This window comes from Microtus pennsylvanicus, chromosome 17 (genome assembly GCF_037038515.1).
Source record: "Microtus pennsylvanicus isolate mMicPen1 chromosome 17, mMicPen1.hap1, whole genome shotgun sequence".
In the NCBI taxonomy this organism is placed as follows: domain Eukaryota; kingdom Metazoa; phylum Chordata; class Mammalia; order Rodentia; family Cricetidae; genus Microtus; species Microtus pennsylvanicus.
The window spans coordinates 32927843-32952858 of NC_134595.1; the positions used below are offsets into that span (position 1 = coordinate 32927843).

The 25016-nt window shown below is 48.8% G+C and overlaps 1 protein-coding gene across 1 annotated transcript in view; it reads right to left on the reverse strand.

Annotated features, from left to right (window-relative positions):
* Inpp5d (inositol polyphosphate-5-phosphatase D) overlaps positions 1-22212 on the reverse strand; it is a 110610-nt gene extending 88398 nt beyond the window's left edge. The window contains exons 1-2 of the mRNA XM_075951187.1: positions 21939-22212; positions 5836-5899 (exon numbers count right to left, since the gene is read on the reverse strand). Of these exons, the coding sequence (XP_075807302.1) occupies positions 5836-5899; positions 21939-22081 (207 nt within the window). The 5' untranslated portion in view covers positions 22082-22212. The remainder of the gene's footprint in view (positions 1-5835; positions 5900-21938) is intronic.
* Positions 22213-25016: the final 2804 nt, after the last annotated feature.

Here is a 25016-nt window from a genome sequence, read left to right on the forward strand (position 1 = left end):
CAGTGGCAGTGACTCCAGCTATCATCTAGTTGGTGGGTCCGGAGCCAGTTTTCCTTGTGTCTGTTTCTAAGAAGGACTTTGATCAGACGCCCCACAGAGAGCCTTCCTGTCACATCTCGTTGACTGCAATTGCATATTGTTCCCTGGTCTGAGCCCATCGACCGCAAGGCAGGGCTAGTGTCAGCTCTGTGCTATGTGGGACAAGAAAGGATGCTGTTTCCAGCAAAAGCAAAGCAGACCCTAAGGTTCTGGGCCATGAAGCAACAAGATAGCCTGGGGGTATGCAGAGATGGGGAAGAAAAGGCTAGTGTTTGAGGTAGAGATGGCAGATAGAATGAATATCTTTGCCCAGTCACCTGGGAATGAATTAGCTTTCCTACAGGCACACGGAGGAGGGGGTGGTGTTTTGTTTGCTCCTGAGAGTAAGGATGCTCCAGGCAGCTAACAGATGAGGGAGAGACTTGACTTTCTCAGGAGAATCTGAGACAATAAAACAGATGAGCTGGAACAAATTTAAAAAAGCGAAACAAGAAAAACCTTTGGGTCAAAGAAAAACCTGAGTTTGCAAAGCGACCAGGTTCAAAATAATCTAGATGTTAGCCACGGGGGGGGGGGGGGGGAAGCGGACAGGATGATGTGGAGAGAGGATGGCAGGATCCATCCCTCCCACCACTAGAACCAGCATGAACTTGGACTTGGGTTGGTGTCTGGGACTCAGTCGCACTGCATCTCGAAAGCTACAGAGGAACACCTCTGGGGAATGTCGAAAGGAAACTTGGTCCCAAGAATCTCCCTTTCAAATATGAACCCAGCTGCAAGATGTTTTGAGACAGTCAAAGACGTAGAAAAGTAGACCTGTCTGTGTTTACAGCAGACAGAAAGAAATGAAAATGCAGGACCCCAGGATATAGCTGCCATGACACAAAGAGGGCCCCCGTGTCCTCACATGGCCATGTTAGCCCCTGAACCTGTTCTGAGTCCCTCCTTGTGCAACGTCAGGAAGTGTGTGTTTGAGCCACATCCTTTGCCCAAAGGTTCAGACGGAATCTTTATTTCACTCGGTGACCACTCAGAACAATAACAGCTGCCACCGGCTTCCTGAACTTCATAACAACGACTCAACCGTTTGCCCTCCCAGACACTTGTGACGGATCAGCTCTTACAGCGTGGTTTTGTTCTTTCTCCAGATGCCACACTGTCCAGAGCAATGTGACAGACACCACCAGGGACCAGGAACTTGACTCACACGTCTGAACTACACAGGTCACGGCAGGCTCTGGCCTCTGGGGTTTCCTTCTGTCTGAAAGAGTAGCCTCGGCGTCTATGGGAAAGATCATCTCAGAGTCCCTCTTCCTCAGAACATGGATCAAGAGCCTCGGTACCCCCGTCTCCACAGTCCTTATCCCTGACATGCTGCCAGCTCAGCAGAGACAGGAAGTTCTTAGAGATATCCGTGTGATGGAGTTATGAGTGGGTCTATTTTTCTTCTTATTCACAGGAATAAGTGTCTGGCAGCAAGTGAAGTCTAGCAGCCCCTATTCAATTCAATGGTGGACCTGGTTGGGGTACCCTGTCTAAAGGCTGCTCAGAGCCCTGCAGCCTCCCTCAGCTACAGTGTAGTTGTCTGTTAGGTCTCCTTGACCTGCCTCAGACTCTCCCTTGCTTCCCAGGGAGCAGAGCTACTCCAAAGGGCAGCACTGGGCAAACAGCTCATTCTGAAGTCAGAGGCCCAAGATGGGTGCCACTTCCCCGAGGGGAGAGTCACTTCCTTTGTAGTTTCAGGAAGGACCCAGGATTCATAAGAACCCCATCTTTGGGTGTGGAAACCTGGGACCAGATGGGCTGAGCATCCTGCCTGTCTCTGGCCTCACATAGTACCCAGAGGAAGTTAACGTGAACCTTAGGTGCAGAAGATTCTCTGGGTCTGAGAACCTGTCTTAAACGGCTTCACAGATCCCTGCCATTACTGCAGATCCTTGCTGAGAGCAGACTGACAGAGCCTGGGGTAGACAGCCGCCATAGACACCTTCCCACACCCATAGCCTCCCCCTGTCACCATCGGCTCTGCTGCCTCTTGTCTGGCACCCACCTTTTTTCCTTTGCAGGAATTGCTCCCATCTCATCCAAAGCCTTCCTCTTCCTAGACTTTTCCTTCCCTCATTATCCTTCCCTTTCTCTCTTTTACCATGCCCCCTCCTGTGTCTTCTCTTGTTCTTTGTCCTTCTCCCTCTCCATCTCGTTCCCTCTCATTTTCTTCCGTGTTTCCGTCCCTTTCTCACCTTGCAGACTAAGGAAGTAGTCGCGGCTGTCTCCTTTCTTATAAAGACCTGGACATGGCTGCATTGCTTCTAAGCAGCGAAGGGAGGAATGGGTCCATGCAGACCACTCCCTCCCTCCATTCACAGAACTGTGACCACAGCAGGGAAAATGTGACATTCTACTTTCCTGTTTGGTTTCCTAGCAGTTGCTGAACAAAGCCAGGTGGCTGCAAAGTCCTGAACGCACGGAACCCATGGCCCAGTGCTACTCATGATCAAACAGCAGCCACGCAGGTGAGGAAGGGCCCATCTCAGGGGGCCCTCTGCCCTGTCTCTCCCATCCACGAAACAGTCTTGGTGTTGCACTGTGCAGTGTCTCAGCCTAGCTCCCGCTTCTGCTGACACTGAACGGGTTCAGGTAGTAGGAATGAGTTATACAGAAACTGTGGCTAAGCTCAGGAAAGAATGTAGGTTTTCGTTTCAATGTGAAAAGGGGAACTAGAGTTAAAATAAGCTAGGACCAGTCGCAGGGCTTCCTGAAGGACAGCTCTGACTTGGCTTCACTGCGTGTGAGCTTTGATTTGCTCCTCAGTAGTCATATGCTATTGGTTATTTTAGTGTGCGTGCATGCGTGTGTGAGTGCATGTGTGTGTGAGTGTGTGAGTGCATGTGTGTGTGTGTGTGTGTGTGTGTGTGTGTGTGTGTGTGTGTGTGTGTGCGTGCGTTTGAGGGAGGGTCTCAAGTAGTCTGGGCTGAACTCAAACTCACTATGTAGCCGAGGATGACTTAGAACTTTGATCGCCTTAGCTCTAGCCCCGAAAGTGCTAAGATTACAGGTATGTGATACTATGCCAGACATTATGCAGTAGCAGGGAATCCAGCTGTGGGCTGCATATGCTAGGCAGGCTCCCTACCAATTGAGCAACGGGCCCTGCCACTAGCATTTGTTTTTTGTTGTTGTTTTATTTGTTTTCCTTCTGTTTTTGTTTTTTTATAAGAAAGGACATCCTTACAAACGGGGAATTCCCTAGACCATCTAGGCCCATGCTTTCTGCCTCTTGATTAGCTTGGTGATCAAGACAGTCTTAGGTCAAGTGCAAGATTGGAAACAATTATGCCCAGAGATGCCATATCTCTTCCTTGAAAACTGCCTGCCCACTGCCTTGCTGAGGTGGCCGTAGCAGGCCATGCTCTGTCCCCATCTGTCAGTGGTGGGCAGGCACCTGCTTCTTAACCTCCAAGCAGCACAGAGCTCAGTAGCCTGTGAGTGGTCCAGGCAGAGAAAGCTGTTGGTGTCTGAGCCAATCAGATTCCCGTTGGGGGCTGGGCCGTGAAAAGGGCACTGCTCTCAGCAGGGGAGGGGCAAACCCACAGAAGAGCTGACTCACTGAGGTAGAACCCAGCCAGGGCCCCAGTGCCTCTGGGCCCAAGCTCTGGGCTTTCCTAGTGTCCTTCTGGCCACCAAGGACAGTAGCCCCTTGCAGTAATCAGCCAGAGCGACCCCCTAAACCCACGGAAGCTCCCAGGGAAGAGCCACTGAAGGTCTGTGGTCATTTATGAGGTCACAGGAAGCCACCAAAGCAAGAGAGTGAAGACAACGTGGGCACAGACTCCAGACAGATGAAGTTACGGGTTTACGAGCTGTGGGCACAAACCCTCGACAAGAAGCCACAAAGTCACGTCTTTTCCAGTCACACTCAAAGTTGTCGTCACTTTGAAGGAATAGAAGAAACCACAAAGGGGGAGAAAGATCAAAGACACCGACTAACTTTTAAGAGAGTCAACTCCTAGCAGGAAGCCACCTGAGAAGGACCCCAGGCCACCAGGCAAAGTTCACATAGACCTAGGCTCGGATAAAAGAGCAGAGACCACAGAGGCCCACCTCTTGCCTAAGCCACCTCCCCTGGGCCAGCCACGTCCTCAGAAGCTGCGGCGTCCACATGTGAGAAAATATTCGGATGATGAACATCAGCTAAAACCTTGAACAGAGCGTTTGCTTAAGTGGACCCAAGTCTGTCCTGGCGATTCCCAGTAAACACTAGGCGGGCACAGGTACTTTCTGATCCCTAGACCAACCTGAGACCTTCCGGCCGACCCTCCATCCATCCTGGTGCTAATGCACACGTGAGAGCCGGGTAGAAGCATGAACTGCCTGACCACCATGCCATGCTGCGGGGCAGTTACTTGAGCCCACAGTGGCCTATGCTGGCTTGTCACAGGAAGCTTGGTGTGAGCAGATCTGTCCCCTAGAAGGCAGCTCTGCCACATCTGGATGGAGCCAGTCCCCTTCCAGCCTCAGACTCTCGGAAGCAAGCAGCTGGAAGTGGTCAAAGTGATTTTTTTTAAATTTCATCATTAGTCACCCTGGGAGGCTTTCCTTTAGTCATGGCTGCTCTCTTCCACGTTTCCAGGGGCTTTTCCAGGCACTCACCGCCTTTGGTCAAGGCAGCCGCGAGTCTACCTCTTCGGCCTAAGTAATCAATCATGCCCTTCAAGTTTTGGAAGTCACCAACGTCCCTTCCTGTTTCTACTTTCTTTTCAGCTAAACCCTGAAAACTTTGTTCCTTGCCGCTCTGGTGACATGGGACCTAATTGCTCATCTACTCTTACTGCACTGCTCGGATGTGAGCCACACGCCGCTGTGGCTCTTCCTGTGGTCCCCGTGAACTTAGTGACACACAGGACCCCGAGACTGTCACCTCCTTTCTGCACACTCCCGTGTTCTCTTAACGAAGCTCAGCAAAAAATAACTTCCCTGGCTTCCACATCACCCGGCTGCCACACACTGTGGTCAGACAAAGCCTTCATGTTTGCACCACAGCTCCACCATGGTGGTCTTCGTGGACTGACTGGCACTCTTGATTTTTTTTTTCCTTTTAAAGTTCACCTGCAGCTGGTGAGATGACTCAGTGGGTAAAGGCTCTTGCTGCCAAAGCTTAGGATTTGAGTTCAATCCCCAGAACCCGCATGGCAGAAAGAGAGAAGTAGCTCCTGAAAATTGTCCTCTGACCACTACAAGCACACCACGTAGATAGATAGATAGATAGATACATAGATAGATAGATAGATGATAGATAGATAGATAGATAGATAGATAGATAGATAGATAGATAGAGTTTCTTTATAGCTTTGTGTATTTTGCCTTTGTATAGTGAATTCAGATGCCACGGCTATCAGCATTGGGCAGAAGGGGGCTATGGGAAGTTAAAGACACCATCTCACCTCATCTTGTTCCCTTGCAAGTTCACCCCCCTCTGCTGCTTCCTGGACCCTGTACATTTGCTCCTTGGTAGTAGTCAAAGAAAACAGTAGATCGAGACACAGCCACTGGCTTGGCTCCCTTCACCATCGTGTCCCTTTCTCAGCCACGGCCGCCAACAGTCCCTGACATGCGTGGCTATCATCCTAAGACTTGTCATCTGTGAAGAGTCACGGTTATTTACTCAGCCCAAAACGTGTGCTTTGGGGACAAAGCTAAGCTCTGCCAGGTCCTCACACTGAGGCTCCTCGGGCCACCTGCTCTTCCTCCTCTTTTTCACTTTCTCCCAGAGCAGGCACCAGCTGGTTCGGGACTTACCTGAACAGTGAATTCATCATCCTCGTTGGGCAGAATTCTGTAAGTGTAAACACAGTTCCGGAACCTGAAATAGATCAAAGACGACATTAGAAACTGTGCAGGGAAACAAAGTTTGCTCGGACCAAGAAGAACAAGGCTGTTTGACACAGCGTGGGCAGTCTGCACAAAGTCTCCAAAGGTCAGCGTTGATGGTGTTCTGAGGCGAAGCTGAGCCAATGTCTCACAGTCCTGCATACAGCACTGTTTCCCCACTGCCTCAGCACACCAAGAGTGGCCACGGATGTACCGTTGATGTCACTGCTAGATAGCCATGGGGGTCGGATCTAAATGCGCCCGTCATCCAGAGGGGCTTCCTCAATTGCTTAGCTGCCATGTTGTCTAAGAGAATGGAGCAAGAGATGTGTTTGAAGAACTGAAACTCCCAGGGGCTCAGCAAGATGGTGTGGTAACCGGGTCTGGAGTACAGCTGCAGAGGAAACACATTGGCCAAGGTGTGGCTCCCAGTACCTACCTTCCGCTGGGACCTCATTCTCCCTACTTGGCTCCTTCCCTGTGGACTCCTTGCTTTATGGCTTCCTTCTTCCTTAAGTGAGCCCTACCCATTCAGACACTCAGATTTGCAGAGGGTTGGAAATCTCTGGCTATTTCTGTAGAGGAAGGGCCCAGTACCTAAGATCTCCTTCTCTTCCTAGAAGCTCTATCTTCTTTGACTCAAGGATACCAGGCACTTTTGACCTTCCTAGAATCTCTGAAAGTAAGGGCTTGTTTAAGCTAAGGACCCTATGGTAAGGGGGCATTGATGAGCAGTCTCCAGCTTGCTGGTATCTGATAGCATGGTGGCCATGGGAGTCTCCTGGTGGCCAAGGCTGGAAGGCTGTAAGAAGTTTTGGGGAGCACCATCACTACTAGCTCCTCCTGAGGTCTGCTAGAATGACCTCTCCCCCACCTTCCTCTGTTTGGGGTTTATATAAACAGTGAAAACTAGGTATCCTTATTGCCCCAAGGGCTAAGTTCTGTCAACAACACAATGCTTCTGAGAGTTAGGGAGGCTGGCGAGAAGTCTCAGTAGATAAGAACACTTGCTACTCTTCCAGAGGACCTGGGCTCAATTCCCAGCACCCACATGGAGACCTGCAACTAACTGTAATTCAAATTCTAAGGGATCAGCATCATCTCCTGGCCTCTGCTGATACGGCATGCACATACTACACACACATACACACACACACACACATACACACACACACACACACATACACACATACTACACACACATACACACACACATACACACATACTACACACATACACACACACATACACACACACATACACACACACACACACATACACACACACACATACACACACACACACACACACACACACACACACACATAGGCAAAACACATACAACTATATCTTACAAAAAGTCACTTAACCCCTTCCATGTGCCAGACTCAGTAGCACGATTTCACATGTGTTATTAGTTAACTCAGTTTACAGTTTTTATACTGAGGGTTGGGTGTTTAGCTCAGTTGGTAGTGCTTGCCTAGCATTTATGAAGCCCTGAGTTCAATTCCCATCACAAACCAGGCATGACGACACACATCTCTAATGCCAGTGGAAACAAAAGGATCAGAAGTTCAAAGACATCCTCAGCTGCACACGGAGTTGGAGGTCAGTCTGGATTACATGAGACTGTGTCTCCAAAACCAGAAACTAACAAACAAACATATCCAAAAATGACTGTATATTGAAAAAAAATGACACACACAAAGTTGTAAAATGAAAAATATGTTTCCTCCATCCTATGAGTTTCTTAGACTTATTCTTATTTGTAAAATATTTTTAAAATATACATACGATTATGTATCTATATATACCTTTAAATGTATATAAAATTATACTATTTACATTGTATTAAAGTTTTCTTTCTTTATAAAATATCACGGAGTTCTTCCACATTGTGGTGGTTTGAGTGAGAATGTTCCCCATAGGTTCCTTTGAATACTTGGTCCCGAGTTGGTGGAACTGTTTGGGAAGGATTAGGAGGTATGGCCTTGTTGGAGTAGGTGTGTCAGTGGGGGTGGACAGTGAGGTTTTAAAAGGATCAGGATGTAAGTTCTCAGCTACCTGCCTGCTGCCATGGTCTCTGTCAGGATGATCATAGGCTCCAAACCTATTGGAATCCTAGTAAACTCTTTTTTTCATAGGTTGCCTTGGATGTGGTATCTCTTCATAGCAACAGGGACGTAACCAAGACACGTGAGCTGAGAGAGATGGTTTGCTGACGGTCTCAGCATTCTTCCACATAGACACCCCATTATGCCCTTGACCAGGACCTGATGGTAGTGGTAAGTTGAATATTTTGCCTTTATTCAATAATGCTGCAGTGAAAAGCAGCTCTGCTCCTACATCTGTGCACACGTGGATGAACTCTTTGTTTTCATGTCATCATAAGACGAAGAGGATAGCAATGCCACATCTGCTTGCTAACTGCATTCATGTATTAAAAGCCTTATGAGCAGTGCCTGGCTCACACTGGACCCTCCGAGTGTCTGCCTCCCAAGCGCTGGGATTAAAGGCATGTGCCACCACCACCCGGCTTAGTTATCACGTATAAATAAAACTAGGCAGAGTCAACTAGACAAAAAGACATAGGCATTTTACACACATGCACACTTTTATGTAGCTTAGACCTGCTTCAAACTCGTGATAATCCTCCTGTCTCAGCCTCCCAAGCACTGGGATTGCAGGTGTGAGCCACTGTGTCTGGCTGGCAGTCTGCATTTTGGTAGAGACTACCATCTGCCATCCAGCAAGACTGTCATTTTTTTTTCTTCCTCCTAACGGATATGAGAGTGTCTATTTCCTCACACCCTGCTGACTGGTTTATCAGATTTCTTAATCTTTGCAAATCTGAGAGGGGGAAGAACAATGACAGCTTGCCTTCATTTGCCTCTCCCTGTGAGAAAGGTTCAGCATGTTCTTGTTCTTGGCTGTTTCTGTTTCTTTTTCTTCGAATTCCTTTTTACGTCTTTGTCTCGCTTTTTCTTTCTGTCATCTTGTGCTTATTTACAGAACTCTGATCTGTGTTGCTACTCTTTTTCAATGACGTTTGCTGGTTATCTTTTGTAGCTGGGTAATTTTACGTTTTTATGTCATCAGTTTTATAAGCTTTTCTTTTACGGCGTGACATTCATATATACTTTAAGAAAATTTGGGGCAAGGCTTTGGGAGATTGCATGACTTTGTTGCTTCATTTCCCCATGGGAAAACTTCTCAGGAGAGCTCATGTGGCTTTAGGCCCAACTTTCTGTCTCCGTTCCCCAACCCCCAAACCTGTCTCCACAGCCCAAGTTGATACCACTACTATCTGGCCTGATATCATCTCAGGTCTCAGAGATCTCTTGGGAACACAGGGAATCCTCACAACACTCCCTTAGCCATCTCCCATGGCTCCTAACCTCAACCCTATGCAGAGCCAGGGGACTGTAGAGCCTGCTCTGCCCTGTTCAGGGCTTATCTTTCAGGAGCCCTGACATTTCCTCCTACAGATAACGAAAGGCTCAGGAGGGTGAAAATGGCTCTCTCTGGCTGAGGGCAGCCACTTATGGAAGAGCCACGAGGAGCCGGCAAAACACATGGGCTCACAGACAGAAAAAAGACAGAGAGGCAAAGAGGGGCTACTCCAAACAGGAAAACCCCCTTAGTTTAGTTAAATGTTGGGGGGAAAACCTGCCTGGCCTTTTCAAAGATGTTCTAGAAACTGAAACAAAGAAACAAGTCTCACGGGACTAAGGCTGAAATCAGAACTGAATACAACAGGAGCATCTCAGATGACCCTGCCTAAGAGCTGTCCTTATGCAGACAACATCATAACCATCACCCTTATGCAAACACCAGTCCAAAATTAAATTTCAAAGAGTTCTGGGGCCTCCACAGAGAGGCTAGCCCCGACCCCAGCCCCGTTCATCAGCAGCTGCCCTTCTCCCTGGTCTTACGTGGAGTATGAGCCACATACTTATGTGTGCACAGGCCAGCTCATGTGCATGACTCATATGTCCACATGTGCATTCACATAACACACACACATGCACACATGGATGCACAGCACACTTCTAACACACGTACAAGATATTACAGCCATAATCTCGAGAGCACGCTGTGTGTGGCTCCGTGGTAGAGCACTTGCCTAGCATGTGAGCAGCCCTGGATTGGATCCTCGACTCCTTGGGGGAAAATCAATATGTTGCATGCAAAGATCCCGCAGGTAAATTCTGTTTGACAAGTGCATCTCCAGATACTGTGTTCATTGCATGCTGGGGATGATGGCTCTTGACCAGTCATTGTCATTCTTCTCGGTGATTTGGTACCAATGTGGGGTTGCTAACGCTAACTCTCAGCTGTGTGACTCTACCTTGCCCCATGGCCCCATGGGATCCCCATGGGATCCAGATCAGGACAAACCTTTCTTCTGTTACCAAAGGACGTCTTCCGTCCTCAAGGGAAGGTGGTCTAAGAGCAGAATTGCCACTTAACTTGCTCCATTGGTGACAAGTGACAGATGTCTGTCCTGAGCTGATCCTGGAGGAGGAGCAGAAGTGGGAAGTTGCCTTTGCTGGGGTAGGAGGTGGGTGAAGAGTTGGGGGACAATTCTGGAATGAATAGTATGAGAAATTGTGTTTCACCACAAGAGGAGAGGGCAGTCACATGCGAGTAGGAAACTGGTCAAGTCTGATGATTCCTAGCCAACGACATTAGCAATGACTAGAATCACCTTCCACACCATGAGTCCCATAGAGAGGCAGAGAAATAGAACTTGAAAACCAGACACGAGGGCTTGTCTCACTCCACGATCTGCTTCTGGAATTCCTTGTAAATCCCACCCTGACTCTTGCTAAGCGCCACTTCTAATTTCTAGAAAATACTCCTTGCGTTTTCTCTTTTCAAGGTTAAATATGGCACACTTCTGGGCAAGATGGGATAGAAGACAAGCAAAATGGGAAGTCTGCATTCAGGAAGCCATGTGGAGTTGGGCATGGTCCTGCACACCTACAGTTCCAGCACTTGGGAGGCTGAGGCAGGAGAATAGAAAATTCAAAGCCAACATGTGACACTTCCCCCATGCTCCAGTCAAAAGAGGAGTCAAGTCATTTTGGATAACACAGAACTAAGAGAATGGACATAGCCCCAGAAATCAAGAGTGTTTAACACCTGCTACCCAAACCTAAAGAATTCCAGAGTCACAGGGCTAAGATAGAGTGACAGAGGCCATCTGTGGCTCACATGGATCCCTCCAGAAGAGAGAAAAGAGGAGGAGGGTCAAGTGGCCAGCAGGTGAGAAGCTGACAATAGGGAGGCACAACACTGTCCTCAGTCATAGGAACCCAAGTGGTCACTCTTGACCTAAAGCTTTAGGAAGCAGAGGCATGGGAGCAAGGCCCCTAGAAGACAGCCTTCCATCTGTCTGTTGAGAATTGGCCCAGTACCACCCAACTCTTATTGGTTTGGGAGGGAGTTCTTATCTCCTTCCTTCTTACTTTTTTGTTTATTTGCTTGATAAGATAATTTCGGCAGAGATGAACTTTTGATTCTAAAAGAAGTTGTACATACACATTCTCTCTCTCTCTCTCTCTCTCTCTCTCTCTCTCTCTCTCTCTCTCTCTCTCTCTTGTTGTTACTGGATCTGTGAAATATACCACCACTCAAAAGAGACCTCCACCCCAGAAGGACATAAAGGAGTAATCTCTGTCTTAAATAAACCCATTGTTTCAAAACAGCATGGTGAGGCCCAGGGAGGTAAATCTGAATTCTTAGAACCCATACATTCTAGTTCTACCCCAACCAAAGGCAAAGAAAAGACTACTTTGGCAGGGTATAAGAGATTCTCCTTGAGGAAGACATTTTATTTTTCCATCCGGCTCCACTATATGACTTCAGAAATAATGGCCAATGTCATGAGCCATGGGATGTGAGTAAGCGGTGTAAGCGTTTGGAAGGAAAAGACTATAATCTTGATTTCTAGATGATATGAAGACCTGTTCAGAAGAGTTAGGGCTGGGCAGGAGGCTTGGTGGGCAAGCATGCAGACCGGAGTTCAGATCCCCAGAACCCATGTGAAAAAGTGGGGTGTATCGCCTGTGTGACAGCGCATGCCTTGAGTCCCAGAGCGTGGGAGGTAGGCACATCTCTGTGAATTCTAAACCAGCCAGGGTGACATAGTGAGACTCCAGGGCTGGGAGGGGATGGGCAGCAGAGACAGGAGGCTTGCTGGGTCTGGTCAGTCAGCCCTAGTCCAAAACAGCAAGCTCTGTGTTCAGTGAGACACTGTCTCAAGGGAACGATGCAGAGAGTGATAGATCAGGATATCCGATGTCCTCCTCTGGCCTCCACTCACATGCACAGGTGTCTTAGGTAGGGTTTCTATTGCTGTGACAAAAACACTATGGCCAAAAATCAAGCTGGGAAGGAAAGGGTTTATTTGGTTTAAACTTCCACAGTGCTCTTCATCACCAAATGAAGGACAGGGACTCAAGCAGGTAAGAAATCTGGAGGCAGGGATTAAGGAAGAGGCTGTGGAGGGGTGCTGATTACTGGCTTGCTTCCCCTGGCTTGCTCAGCCTGACTTCTTAGCAAACCCAGGACCACCATCCCAGCAATAGCAGCATCCACCATGGGCTGGGTCTTCCCCCGTTGATCTCATGGAGGCATTTCTCAACCAAGGCTCCTCTCTCTCTGATGACGCTAGCCTGTGTCAAGTTGACACACACAAACTAGCCAATACAGCAGGCCAACACACACATGTGCACACACAGCTGTGCACATGCATGGTATCACACACACCACAGATGCTAACATTTCTTTAAAAAGCAAAGATAAAAGAAGCAGCTGAAAGATTAATGAGGAATTGTTAAAGAAAGTGACAGAGTGAAAGATGAAAGCATAAAATTCTCTGCAGGCAATTTGTTATCGTGAACCAGTAACAACGGGGAGAGTGTAACATTTACAATAGTAATAAAAATATAAAGCCACCAGCAGACACCCTGACAAGAAATATTCTGGGTCTGTATGAAAAAATATTACACCATCAAAGAGATAACATAATAAGACTGAATGTCGCTAAAATGTCAAGCCCACAGATTACATTATAATTCTTGCCATTCCAGTGAAAGTTACAATACAAAGTTTTGACCAACTTGAAAAGTATTATTATCTGGTTTACATGGAAAAACACTTGAATATAAGATAATATAAGAAAATCCCAAAACATTTTGCAAAATGATGCTATTGTCTTTGTAAGAAGAATGGTGTAGGGGGACATACTTGGACAGATAAACAACCAAAAAGGACCTTAGAAAGACTTAGCAATTATCAGACAAAGGAATCATGGAGGGGAAAGGATACATCATGTAATAAGAGCTCCCGGGAAAGATGGCTACTTGAGAAAAATAAGCATAAATTTCCATCATTTGTCATCCATTGAGGCCAACAAGATTTAAGTTTTCAATGTGAACAATAAAAAATAAGGAGACGGGGCGGGGTAAAAAAATAAAAAAAATAAGGAGACAACAGCCTAGGCCACTGCTATATTTGTTTGTATAGTCAGGATGCTAAACACAATATTCATTATTCAGTGAGCACGTGCAATAATTCTACCACATCGATCCTCTTATGCTTGGTTTTCAGATGAGGAGCCTAGGGCCCAGGGTAATTAGATAAACGGATGGAAGTTCCTTTGATGTGGGAAGTTCTTCTGTATGCATGTTGTTTTTATTGGTTAATGAATAAAGAAGCTGTTTTGGCCAGTGGCTTAGCAGAGTAGAGCTAGGAGGGAAAACTAAATGCTAGGAGAAAGAAGGCAGAGTCAGTGAGACAGCATGTACCCGCCAGAGGGGAAAGATGCAAGTTGTTAGTTAGAACCTTGCCTACGGTAGGCCACGAAATTTGTAGTAAAATATAAAGTAATGGAAATGGGTTAATTCTAGATGTAAGAGCTAGCTAGCAATACACTCAAGCTATTAGCCAAACAACATTGCAAATAATATGGTTTCTGAGTGATTATTTTGTGGTCTTGGCAGCTGGGAACTAACAAGCGGCCTCCCCAACATTCCTTCTGTCACCCGAGTTGATTAGCTACAAAGACCCAGTCCTAACCCTCATAAGTGAGTTTCTGCATGCAGAAGGAGTCTCTGTGTTGGAAATCCAAGGAAGAAGTCAAAAAGGAAAACAAAGAAAAAAAGAAAGTGATAGATTTTGCGAACATTTATGATCCTTCTATGTCAGAGAACATAAAGCTTAAAGACAAACCATCATGAAAATGTATTTGCAAAAAAGCAGGACACAATAACTTACATAGGCAGATAATGAAGCTTGCAGTAGCCCTGATGCTGGGGACTGAACCCAGGACCCCACGAATACTAGGCAAACATTTTAACTACTGGGCTACATCCCCAGCCCCCTCCACTTTCTATTGAGACAGGACCTCGTTATATGCTCCATGGTGGCCTGGGATGCATAACTGTCCTTCCTCCCAAGCTGCACACACTTTTAATTGAAGAAAAGAGGCTAAGAGAATAGAGAGGACCATCTGCAAAAGAGGACGGCCAGTAAGCCTCTCAAACCAGATCAGCCATCAAAAGTAAATCAAAATGAGCAAGGATGACCTTGCACCTTAGACTCTAATTTTCTTAAAAATAACCATATGTAGAATAGGATATTGGAAGGAGGTGGGTGTTCTCTCATGCCGCTTGCCAGAAGCATAAATTAAGTCAAAATCTCTGCTAAGCAATTTGCCATTTTGTATCCACAGCCTTTGAAGGCCCCAGCTCTGTGATCTAATAGTCCCCTGGGGATTTGTAACCAGTAACATGTGTAAGAATTCTGCTGGATGAGTGCTGATAATGCAAATGTCAGATAATCAGAGAATCATTCCATAAAGCACGAAACATCCTGGAAGAGAAGCCTGTGCTTCCAGCAAGGGTGATGTTTAGGAAGAAATTCTAACTAGGCAGGAAAACCCCAGGTTGCTAACTAGGTTGCTGGAAACCTCAGACCACAAATGAGAGGTGGTGCTCTGTGTGTGTGTGTGTGTGTGTGTGTGTGTGTGTGTGTGTGTGTGTGAGATACAATAGAACTTGCATATATATATATGGAAAGAGAATGAGAAGGCATAAACAAATCAACAAGGCTTATTCTAGTCTCTCAGTGACTGGGTGATGGATATACTTGCTTTATACTTCTTACTTTATGCTTAACTTTTTGTGGAGGTTGAGACAGGGTCTCACTAAGGCTGACCTGGAACTCATGGCAATCTTCCTGCCTCAGCTTTTTGAGTGTGGCGTTACAGGCGTGGCCCACCACACAGAGCGAATACCACTTGGGTTACTGGAAAGAAGACTTCACTGTTTATCTCCAGCTCTGTCCACTCCTACGCTGCCCACTCCAGCTGCAGGGCCAGGTGAGCACTCCCTTTCTGCAGAGGGTCCTTTGGCCAGCCCTGCACGGTATTATTTCAATTGCAAACTAAACCCAAACTGATGGGTTCTGAAGCCTGTTAATAGCATGTCCACTCCCGTGTATGTGTTTAGGGGCACATGTGTAGGAGTGGAGGCCAGGGGACAATCTTGAGTGTCCTCCTCCCTCAGATGCCATCTTTTCTTTTGTTTTGTTTTTTCGAGGTAGGGTCTCTCAGTGGCCTGAGGATCATTGGTTCCGTTAGGCTGGCTGGTCAGTGAACCCCGGGGATCCTCTCGTCTCTGCCTCCCCAGCACTGGGATTACAGGCATTCATCATCCCGCTTGGCTTTTTTTGTGTGAGCTGTGGGGATGGAACTCAGGCTCTTGCTCTTGCAAGACAAGCGCATTGCCAACTGAGCCATCTCCCCAGCCCAGTAAGATGGTTTTTTAAGTAACGGAGACAAAAAGAACATGTGCGCCACGTTGAGGCAACTTTACAAGATGGGCAAATTTGTAGGGTTTGTTAAAAGAAAAAAGAAATCTGACCCCATATGTTTCTTAATGTTTCTTACACTCCTTCTCCCCACCTCTTCCACCTCTCTCCCAAAGGGCAAGAACGCACTGCAGCTACCAGTGTGGGGCTCCCTCTTATAGAATATTCTGAGTCCTGTCTAGCTTTTCCACAGCTGTGGGACTTCAACCCTTTGGCACCTCCTTACTAAGGTGGAGCTAGAGTTAGAAGGTTATAGGGGCCTGCCTCTCCTCCAAACTTCACCTTCATTCTCTGGTCCCCTAGGCATTCTTTTTTTCTGTGTCTGTGCCCAGGCCCCTCCCTCTCTCAGGCTCCCAGGCGGTCAACCCTGGTGGCCAGCAGCCACCAGACACTCTTGCGTCAGTCAAGTCCTCTTCCTGCCTCAATCGCTTTGAGCACTTCCTCTGTGGAGGCCCCACATGACAGCTCGTGTCTCCCAGAGGCCTCCAGGAAGTCCCGGAAGTGACTGTGTCACAGCTCTCCCGTCATGGAACTTTCTTCACAGATGGGTCCCCTGCTTCTCTGCTTCTGAGACATCACTGGCTGCTCTCAGCTCATAAAACCAATGGCCAGATGTATTTTTACATATGCAAAGCACATGGTGCGTGTACTCTGACCGGTCTAGGGCTAGGCCTGGGGATATCCATCTTATTCCCATCTTCCTATCTTATCCTCTCAATGATGTAGCCACTCGAATGTGCAAAGACTATATAGACAGCTCTCCAAATAAGGCATAAAGATGACCCATTAGCAGCAGTAACATGAGGGATACAACTTAAAATCACAGTTAGATGTTGTCTCACACCACTAAGCTGGGGAGAATAGAAAAGACAGGCACATTTAGGAAGTAGAAGCATTAAGATCAGGAGTTCAATTTTGACTGTAATAGGGAATACGGAGCTGGCCTAGGCTACATGAGACCACGGCTCACAAACATGCAAACAAGCAAGTGGATGGGGAGATAGGTGCTAGTAAAACGTTTCCCTTGAAAGTATAATAACTCTAGTTTGATGCCCAGATGTACATTAAAAACCAACCAATTAACCACAACAAACTGGGTTTAGTGGCTCTCTCCCTGGCCAGCCTAATCTACATGACAAGTTCCAGGGCATTGAGAACCTCTGTCGTAAAAAAAAAAAAATTAAAAAGGTGGAGCTGGTGAGATGGCTCAGGGGGTAAGAGCGCTTGCCACCAAGTCTGACTACTTGAGTTCCGTCTCTAGGACCCACATGGTGGAAGGAGAGGATCAATCCCTGAAACTGTCCTCTGGCTCACACACACACACACACACACACACACACACACACACACCCTAAATACCAAACCAGTAAAAAAAAACTGGACCCCCCCCACATGGCTGGCGAGAAGGTGCCACAGCTGAACACAAGAGTTCAGCAGTTCCTCAAAATGCTAAATATCAAATCACCACATGACCCAGCCCCGCCTCTCAGGGCCATACCCAAGACTACTGCAAACAGAATTCACACAAAGGCTGGTTCACAACTCTTCACAGAAGCATTGCTCATAACAATGAAAAGGTAAAACACAGTGCAAAAGTCATTCAACAGGTGCCCATGGTGTGCCCATACAATGAACTAATAAACTCATAAACTGACCAAAAGATGGACACCTGCTGCAATTCAGATGAACTTGAAGCATTATGCCAAGTGAACAAATCCATAGTTCCCCAAACTGGAAATTCACTTGTCAGGTAAGTCCTTAGAGAAAGAAAGTGGATTGGCTGTTTCCAGAGGTCAAGGGAAGGAGCAGCAGCAAGCAGCTGCTCAGGGTATGGTGGAGGGGTCTTTTGGGGACAGTAAGAATGCTCTGAATTAGACAGTGGTGTTGGCTGCACAACAATGGGGCTGTACTAAGGAGCAGTGAACCACAAACCAGCCTGTGGACGGTGACCTTACAGTGTGAGCACTAACCTCAGAAGAAGCACTGTAAGCCAGGGAACTGGCCTGGCCGGCCTCACTTGGGAGCTGGGTTCTAGGGATCTTGCTAATATAACAAAGCGACTCTAAGCAGATCCTAAGCAAGTCTTGCCCCTCAGGGCTATGTGGCCTGGCATGAACCGGGGAGCAATAGCAGAGTTCTTGTTCCATCTGCGAGGCAGGGAGGCAGGAGCCTCGTGTCCCAGAGAGATGGGGTTGATGTTAAAGTGTGCTAATGTTCTTGCACAGGTGAGCGTAACCTACGTGGTAGGCAGAGCTGCAAAGCGCACCTAAGCCAGTGCCTACCCTGTACCTGGGAAGACAGATCCATTCTGTGTCACTTCATATAAACGCTATAATTAAATAGGCCTTGCTGGGTTCAGCCCTCCCTCCTGGTCTCCAAGAGCACCATCCTCAGACAGAGGCTTTTTCTCATGTCAAGAGGACATCAGGAGCCCGTGGACCTCCAGTTCTGGCTTCTGCCGATGCTGGCCTTTCCTCATTTGCCTTCAGGGCCAGATACGGGAAAACAACTCCACATTGCCTTTGCACAAAAGGCGTTAGCAAGCTGTGGAAACCTCACAGAAACTTCAAATGGAGATTGGAGGAAGGGAGCCAACCGCGCACCCTCTCACAGCACAGCCCATGCCCTGACCCCTCTGCTGGGCATTTCCACCTTAAAAGCCCTTCTCTGCAATTCTTCTCTTTCCACCAAAACCAGGTGTGACAAGGTTTTCACCCCACTCTCAAGAATCCCGAAAACCGGGCCTGTTTTATCACTTCTGGCAGGCTTGGAGCCTGCTCTCCCTCCAGGGGCTGGCTAGTCACTGCTTTCCTTCAGATGACTAGAATGCTACCCCTAAGGGCATTTTCGATGGTAAATGTCCCATGTTTTTTCCTCTTCATTTCTATACTGCCAGGACTAACAAGCCCCGAACTATCTGGTATTCGATCCTCACCCCGTCATCAGGCACTATGGAAGGCTGCTTGCCGAGGGGATCCCTCACACATCTGACTGGATCAAAGGCAGCCACGTTCTCCCGACAAGAGAGGAAGCCAGATGGCTCCAGAGTGGTTCAGGGGAGAATGCCACTCACGCGGATGGTAGCTAACTTGATCTAGTTGAATTCAGGTACTGTCTAGGTCTGGCCAGCTCTTTCAGGAAGAGCAGTTGCACCCAAATTCCTCCTGTGTAGCTGAAGCAGAAAAGAAGCTACCTGGCTGACCCACAGACCCTGAATTTGCTGACCTACCCTCCAAAGCAGTATCTTCTCTGTAGCACACAGTGCCAGGCCTTGCTGTCCCTGCTCACGAGCCTCATAGCCTCTTGAATGGCTTCCATCCACCTGGCCAATATCCCACCCAGGGCCCACAGGCTCCTGGGAGTGTAGCTGATGCACCATGGAGGAATTGAGTAGAAATGAGAGGTGATGACATGGGCCCCACTTAGAAGAGCTCGCACTCCCTTTCAAGGAAGGCAGACTAGGACTCCAATCCTACTGGCAAGATCCCCCCCAAGACAGGTTCTGGGCCCTCAGTGTAACTCCAGGCTCCCCTAAAACAAGGCTCTCTGAGTGACTGAGAAGAGACAAAAGCCTTCTTGCTCGGCGGTAGAGGACAGGGCTGCTCTTTCTCAAGGCAGTGAGGGTCAGGGTGTGGGGGGAATGCGTGTCCTACATCACACGGGTGGTACTGAATGCACCCTTGTCTTTAAGCATTTACCCTGGCTGTGTCTAGTCAACTCTCCTAGCCCGAAGGCCATCCTGACAAGACTGTGCTCTCCCCAGAGTGCCAGACGCACCTAAGCCACAGACATGGAGCCCCTGCTGCTGTCCTTTCAGACACAAGAAGGGACATGGATGAAGCTCCAGCTTCAGGGTCACTAAGTTCCTGACCCACAGCTGCATGACCCAGAGTCCACACAGACCGGTGTCTGGGAAGACAGCTCACATGCCAAATCTGTTACTTCTGAGACCAAAGAAGGTTCTATTGCCCTGTACCCCACCTCCACCCTGCACCCCACCTCCACCCTGTACCCCACCTCCACCCTGTACCCCATCTCCTCTTTGCAGCCTCATATCTCCCCTTTACCCTGCTGTTGTCCTGAGACTGTTGCCTTGATCTCCTCTGGCAGGAGCTGGGATTCTGGCCAGGGTAGAAGGTGGGGGCCTGGGAAAGGTGGGGGTAAGGGAGTGGGGGATGAGATGAGGGGTGGGGATGAGGTGGACAGGCTCCATTATTCACAGGGAAGTTGGGGAGAAGTAAGGTGTGAAGTTTGTTTTTTTAGGAGGCTAAGTCTCTTAGCATTAAAGGGCTGGCTTCTAACAAGTTTGCAAATTTTGGGGGGCATGAAATATATTTTTTTCCATACACTGCGGTTGTAGCAGTCATCCAATTAGTTTGAAATCTCCAAATTACCTTGTCTTGGCATGAGCCTAAGGCAGCTGAGGTAGGGGAGAAAGGGAAGGAAAAAAGGCCAGGGACTGTCTGCCTAAAGGACCTGCAAGACCCCGTGGGATCAGCTCAGCCTGTTTCTCCTTTGACTTCAGCCTTCTGGATGCTTAGAGTAAGAGAAACCATAAGAGAACACAGGTCTGTAACCCAAGCACACCGCAGTCTCTCAGCCCATAGCCAACTCCCAACAGAATTGCCCTTGGCCCAAATCCCACTGGGGCAGAAAAGAACTGTAGCTGGGCCAGTGGAGTCCGGCTGAGCCTATGAGATGGTGAAAAGTACCTTCCTTCCCTCTTCAGGGCCCCTCGCTGGTAGATCCCCAAGGGATGGGGCTTTGGGGAGGTTCTGGCCACCTGCAACGCTTCTCCTGAGACTCACTGGTGGGTGGACAGGAAGCTGGCTGCTATCTCCAGCACCACAAGAAGGTCAGCCAGCCGTGAGCCTGAGCTGGTTTCTAGTGCCCCCCCCCCACCTCTAGCTCCGTGCACACCCTCGTTCCCCTTGCTTCCACCCGAGTCCACTGGCATGCCCAGCTTGTTGGTGGCAGAGAGAGGTGGGCAGCACGAGCTAGTGGTCTCTGGGAGCCAACAGCCTTAGCCTGGGCTGTTATCAGTTCCTAACCTATTCCAGCCTCACACTCGTTATCTGCAGGTCTAGGTGTTCAGAGGACCTCACTCCTGGTTGCCTTGAAGACGAAGCCAGTCTATAACTGCCTAGCACAGCAGATCCCAATGTGAGTCAGGCTCAGAACTGTCTGTGCTCAGTCACCCACTTCCCTCCTGCGTGAAGATATGAGGGCCTTGGCTGTTCTTGAAAGCTCTCTGTCAGCTCAGGGACACTCTGTCAGATGCTACCTGAGCTGTTCAAGTGGACACACCCTTCCTGACTGTGTTCCTGCCCTGCTCCAACCTGAAGCCGGGACATGGTTAGACCACAGGGCTGTAGGGGTAAGGGCCTTCCTCAAACACTAGACAGATGTAGTGTTAAAAAGGAACCTTCGGCAAGTGGCTGTTTCCTCTGTTGTTAGGATAACCAACACATTCAGCAACATCGCCACGCTGGGCTGTAGGGGGAACCAATTGGGGCAGAGACCCAGCTGGGTGGGGATGCAGCCTAGTGCGGGGAGGGATGGAGACCTGCTCCAAAAGCAGCTCTGTGACTTCCTCTGTCTAAGCTTACCACCTGGAATAAAACTTCTGGGTGAAGAGTCCCTTCCGGAATAAATGCACCCCAGCCTCAGCTCCCCAAATAGAACTAGCTCCAAGACTGTGCCTGGGTGGAGGAAGGGATCCCTCCCGCCACTGCTGCCCTTCACTGGGTCCCTGACTGACACTTAAGTTGACCAAGATGCTTTTCAACACGCCCTCACCAGAGAGGCCCAAGTTTCTTCCTGGATCAAAATGAGGACCCGTTCTCTTGCCTCCAGAGCCCAGGGAGACCCCTGGCACAACAGGTCGGGAAGGGCTGCACTGTGAACCGGGCCCAGAGTAACTCAGAGAGCCCTAGCACCGTAGCCTGTTGGGACACAGGCTCCCAGAACTCAAAAGCCAAGGTCCAAATTGGGCCTCAGAAGCTGCCCACCTCTGCTCTCCCCATAGGGAGCCGGTCATGTTTCACCTGTGACATGAAACTAACTCAAGCCATTACAGGGGTTCCCCTTTTGATCCACCCCTCAGGGGTCCCTGGATCTGGCAGTTGGGAAGAGACGGGGGTACTCACAGCACACATAGCGCGTAGGCCCTGGGGATGGACTCGCTGGCACGCACAAGGAAACTGCCGTCCTTGCCGGCCCTGGAAAGCAGCTCCTCTGCTTTGGAGCGGGTGATGTTGCCATGGTTCCACCCAGGGCCCATAGCAGGCATGGGTCTCCTGGGCTGGGTCAGCAGCCACTCCCAGGACAGACACACCAGCGGAGCACTTCAGGGTCCTACGCTGAGACCTGCCGCCTGTTGTCTCTCAGAAGTTGCCTCTGCTGCTACTACCAGCTTAACTGACTGACTTCCTGTTTCAGGCGCTCAGCGAGCGAGAGGAAACTGAGCTGCAGAGAACTTCCTCATTATAGAAACCAAGTTGAGGGGGGGCATCATCTACCTTCCCACCCAGCCCAGTCGCTGGCTGCCTGCCCCACCCTCTTAACTCGCTGGTTCTCAGTATCTCCTGAATGGGACTCAACTTCCAGAAGCCTCCATTATCAGCCAGAGTTCTGCATGGGGGGGGGGGGAGACAAAAGCTCTTATTTGGCATCAGGTTTCATGACTGGCTTCTGAAGTGTGGCCTAATATTTGTGGAGGGGCCAAAGGAATGGCCACTGGCAAATCTGTGCAGGTATTCGCAAGGGCAGTCCTAATACTTTTCCTTTTTGCACCCCCCATCCTACTTGTGATGGTCAGCTTTGATGACTAAATTGACACAACCTAGAATTACCTGGGAAGAGAGAGCCTCGGTGAGGGGATGTTTACGTGGGTCAGCCTGTGGGTGTATGTGTGGCAGGAGGTTGTCTTAATCAAGTTCATTGACGTCAGAAGACCCAGCCTACGGTGGGCAGCTCTAATCCCTAGGCAGTGAGTGCCAGACTAGACAAGGATGGAGACATGGCGCTAACCCAAGTAAGCAGGTGGCAAGCACACAGTTATTTCTCTCTACTCTGGACTGTGGATGGGATAGACTAGCTACTATGTTAAGTGCTCCACAGTAACTCCTCTTTGGCTCCTCCACAATGGTGGTCTAGAACCTGGAACTGTAGCAAAAGCAGCCCTTTTCCTCCCTAAAGATTCCTTTTTGTCAGGGTGCTTCAACCCAGTTGGAAGAATGGATCTAGAACATACCCAGGGAGTAGAGCTTCTCAAGGCCTGTGCCCATACCAGAGCAAAATGGAGGGAGCATAGACTCCCAGGGTTCCAGACACATACCATCCCTGTCCAGGGCCAATCTTGAGAGTCACCCTCCTGAGGAGTCCAAGTGTCTGGGGACAGCTTGGTCACTGAATTTCACTCACTCCGTGGTCAACCATTTTCCACGGGCAACACTCTGTTCCTGTATCTGGGGCACTGACTCTCTGGACTTTGCTGGGGGGGGACCCTCATGGAGGAACTTACATGTCCCCATGGGGCCAGCTGGCCCCTTGGATGACATTTGTTACTGATGGCAGCAGTCCAAAGAGTCAGTCAGCCTTATCTTTCTGTGGCTAGACATGGCCATATTTGCACATCTCTCAAATTTTCCTTTCAGTACCAGCTGAGTTCTGCAAACTAAGGTAACCACTGTCCCCTGGACCCCAGGGCTGGGTGACCTCATTCCTCAGGCCGGGTCTGTCAGTGGGAAAATGGAAAGCGTTGGCCTATGGCAGAAATAGTGGTCCTTTACTCCTTCACTTGAATCCTGTCTCATAAGATGTGGCAACAGATCTAAGCCAGTCAGCGCACACACCCCCAACTTCCCCAACCTCCCCCTACCGCCACGCGCATGCCTTTGGAGCTCGGTTGAGTTTCTTGTCACTCTCAGCCTCAGTTTCCTCTTCTGGGAGGAGCTCCAGTGTGTGGAGAGCCTGGGAGCTAAAGCTGTGCGGATGTCATCCCTAACAGGAGCCCTGGGGCCTGCCCAGCATGGCTGGTAAGAAATTTGTGAGCAAGTAGAGCACTCTCTTGGTCGAAGTTCCCTCCAGCCAGGTCCTGAGCCACAAGCAGGGGACACAGATCTTACTTCCACATTCTGACTTTGTCCAGCCGCCTGGGTGCTGAGGGTGCTAACTCTATAATGGATGCACCACGGAGGCCTCTTGTGTTCACAGACCCTCTTCCGTCCATCCATCCATCCATCCATCCATCCATCCATCCATCCATCCATATACCCATCCATATACCCATCCATCTATCCATCCATCATCCATCCATCCATATACCCATCCATCCATCCATATACCCATCCATCCATATACCCATCCATCCATCCATCATCCATCCATCCATATACCCATCCATCCATCCATATACCCATCCATCCATATACCCATCCATCCATCCATCCATCCATATACCCATCCATCCATCCATCATCCATCCATCCATCATCCATCCATCCATCCATCATCCATCCATCCATCCATCCATCCATCCATCCAGTTCTTAGGAAATCTCTGCCCATTACATGTACTCCACATCTGCATGCATCCCTGAACCCTCCTTTCTTTCTTTCAAACCTCTGCCAGATGTTCCATTGTCCTTATCCCCGGAGCCTCCAGAGTCCAGCACAGTCTTAGTCCCTCTGTGCCTTGCTCAGCTCAGCTCTTCTGAGTCCTCAGCATCGGTGACTGACTCACTGATGAATAAGTCCCCTCTGCCCCTCTCTGCATCCCTCCTGACTGTCAGCTTCACGAGACTAAGAAGCACACCTCTGGAAGCATCTGCCAGGGCATTTCCAGATATAATCAGGCCACAAGGACTCTCGCCTAGTAATAGATTGGTCCCTTAATGAATACATGCTATTGTGTTATTGGGAGAAGGTAAAAGGTGAGACCTAGCTAGAGGTCACTGGGTGTGTGTGTGTGTGTGCCCTTTAGGGTTCTCTCTCATCCCAGTCCCTCCCTGTATCCCTTTTCTGTTTTCTTCATTACCATTGTTTTTTTTGGGGGGGGGTATTAGTTTGTTGGTTTGTTTTTGCTGTGGTGGTGGTTGTTTTGAGATAGGGTCTTACTATACAGCCCTTGTTGGCTTGGAGCTTGCTATGCAGATCAGGCTGGGCTTGAACTCACAGAGATGCCCCTGTTTCTGTCTCCTAGGATTAAAGTGGAATTAAAGTATG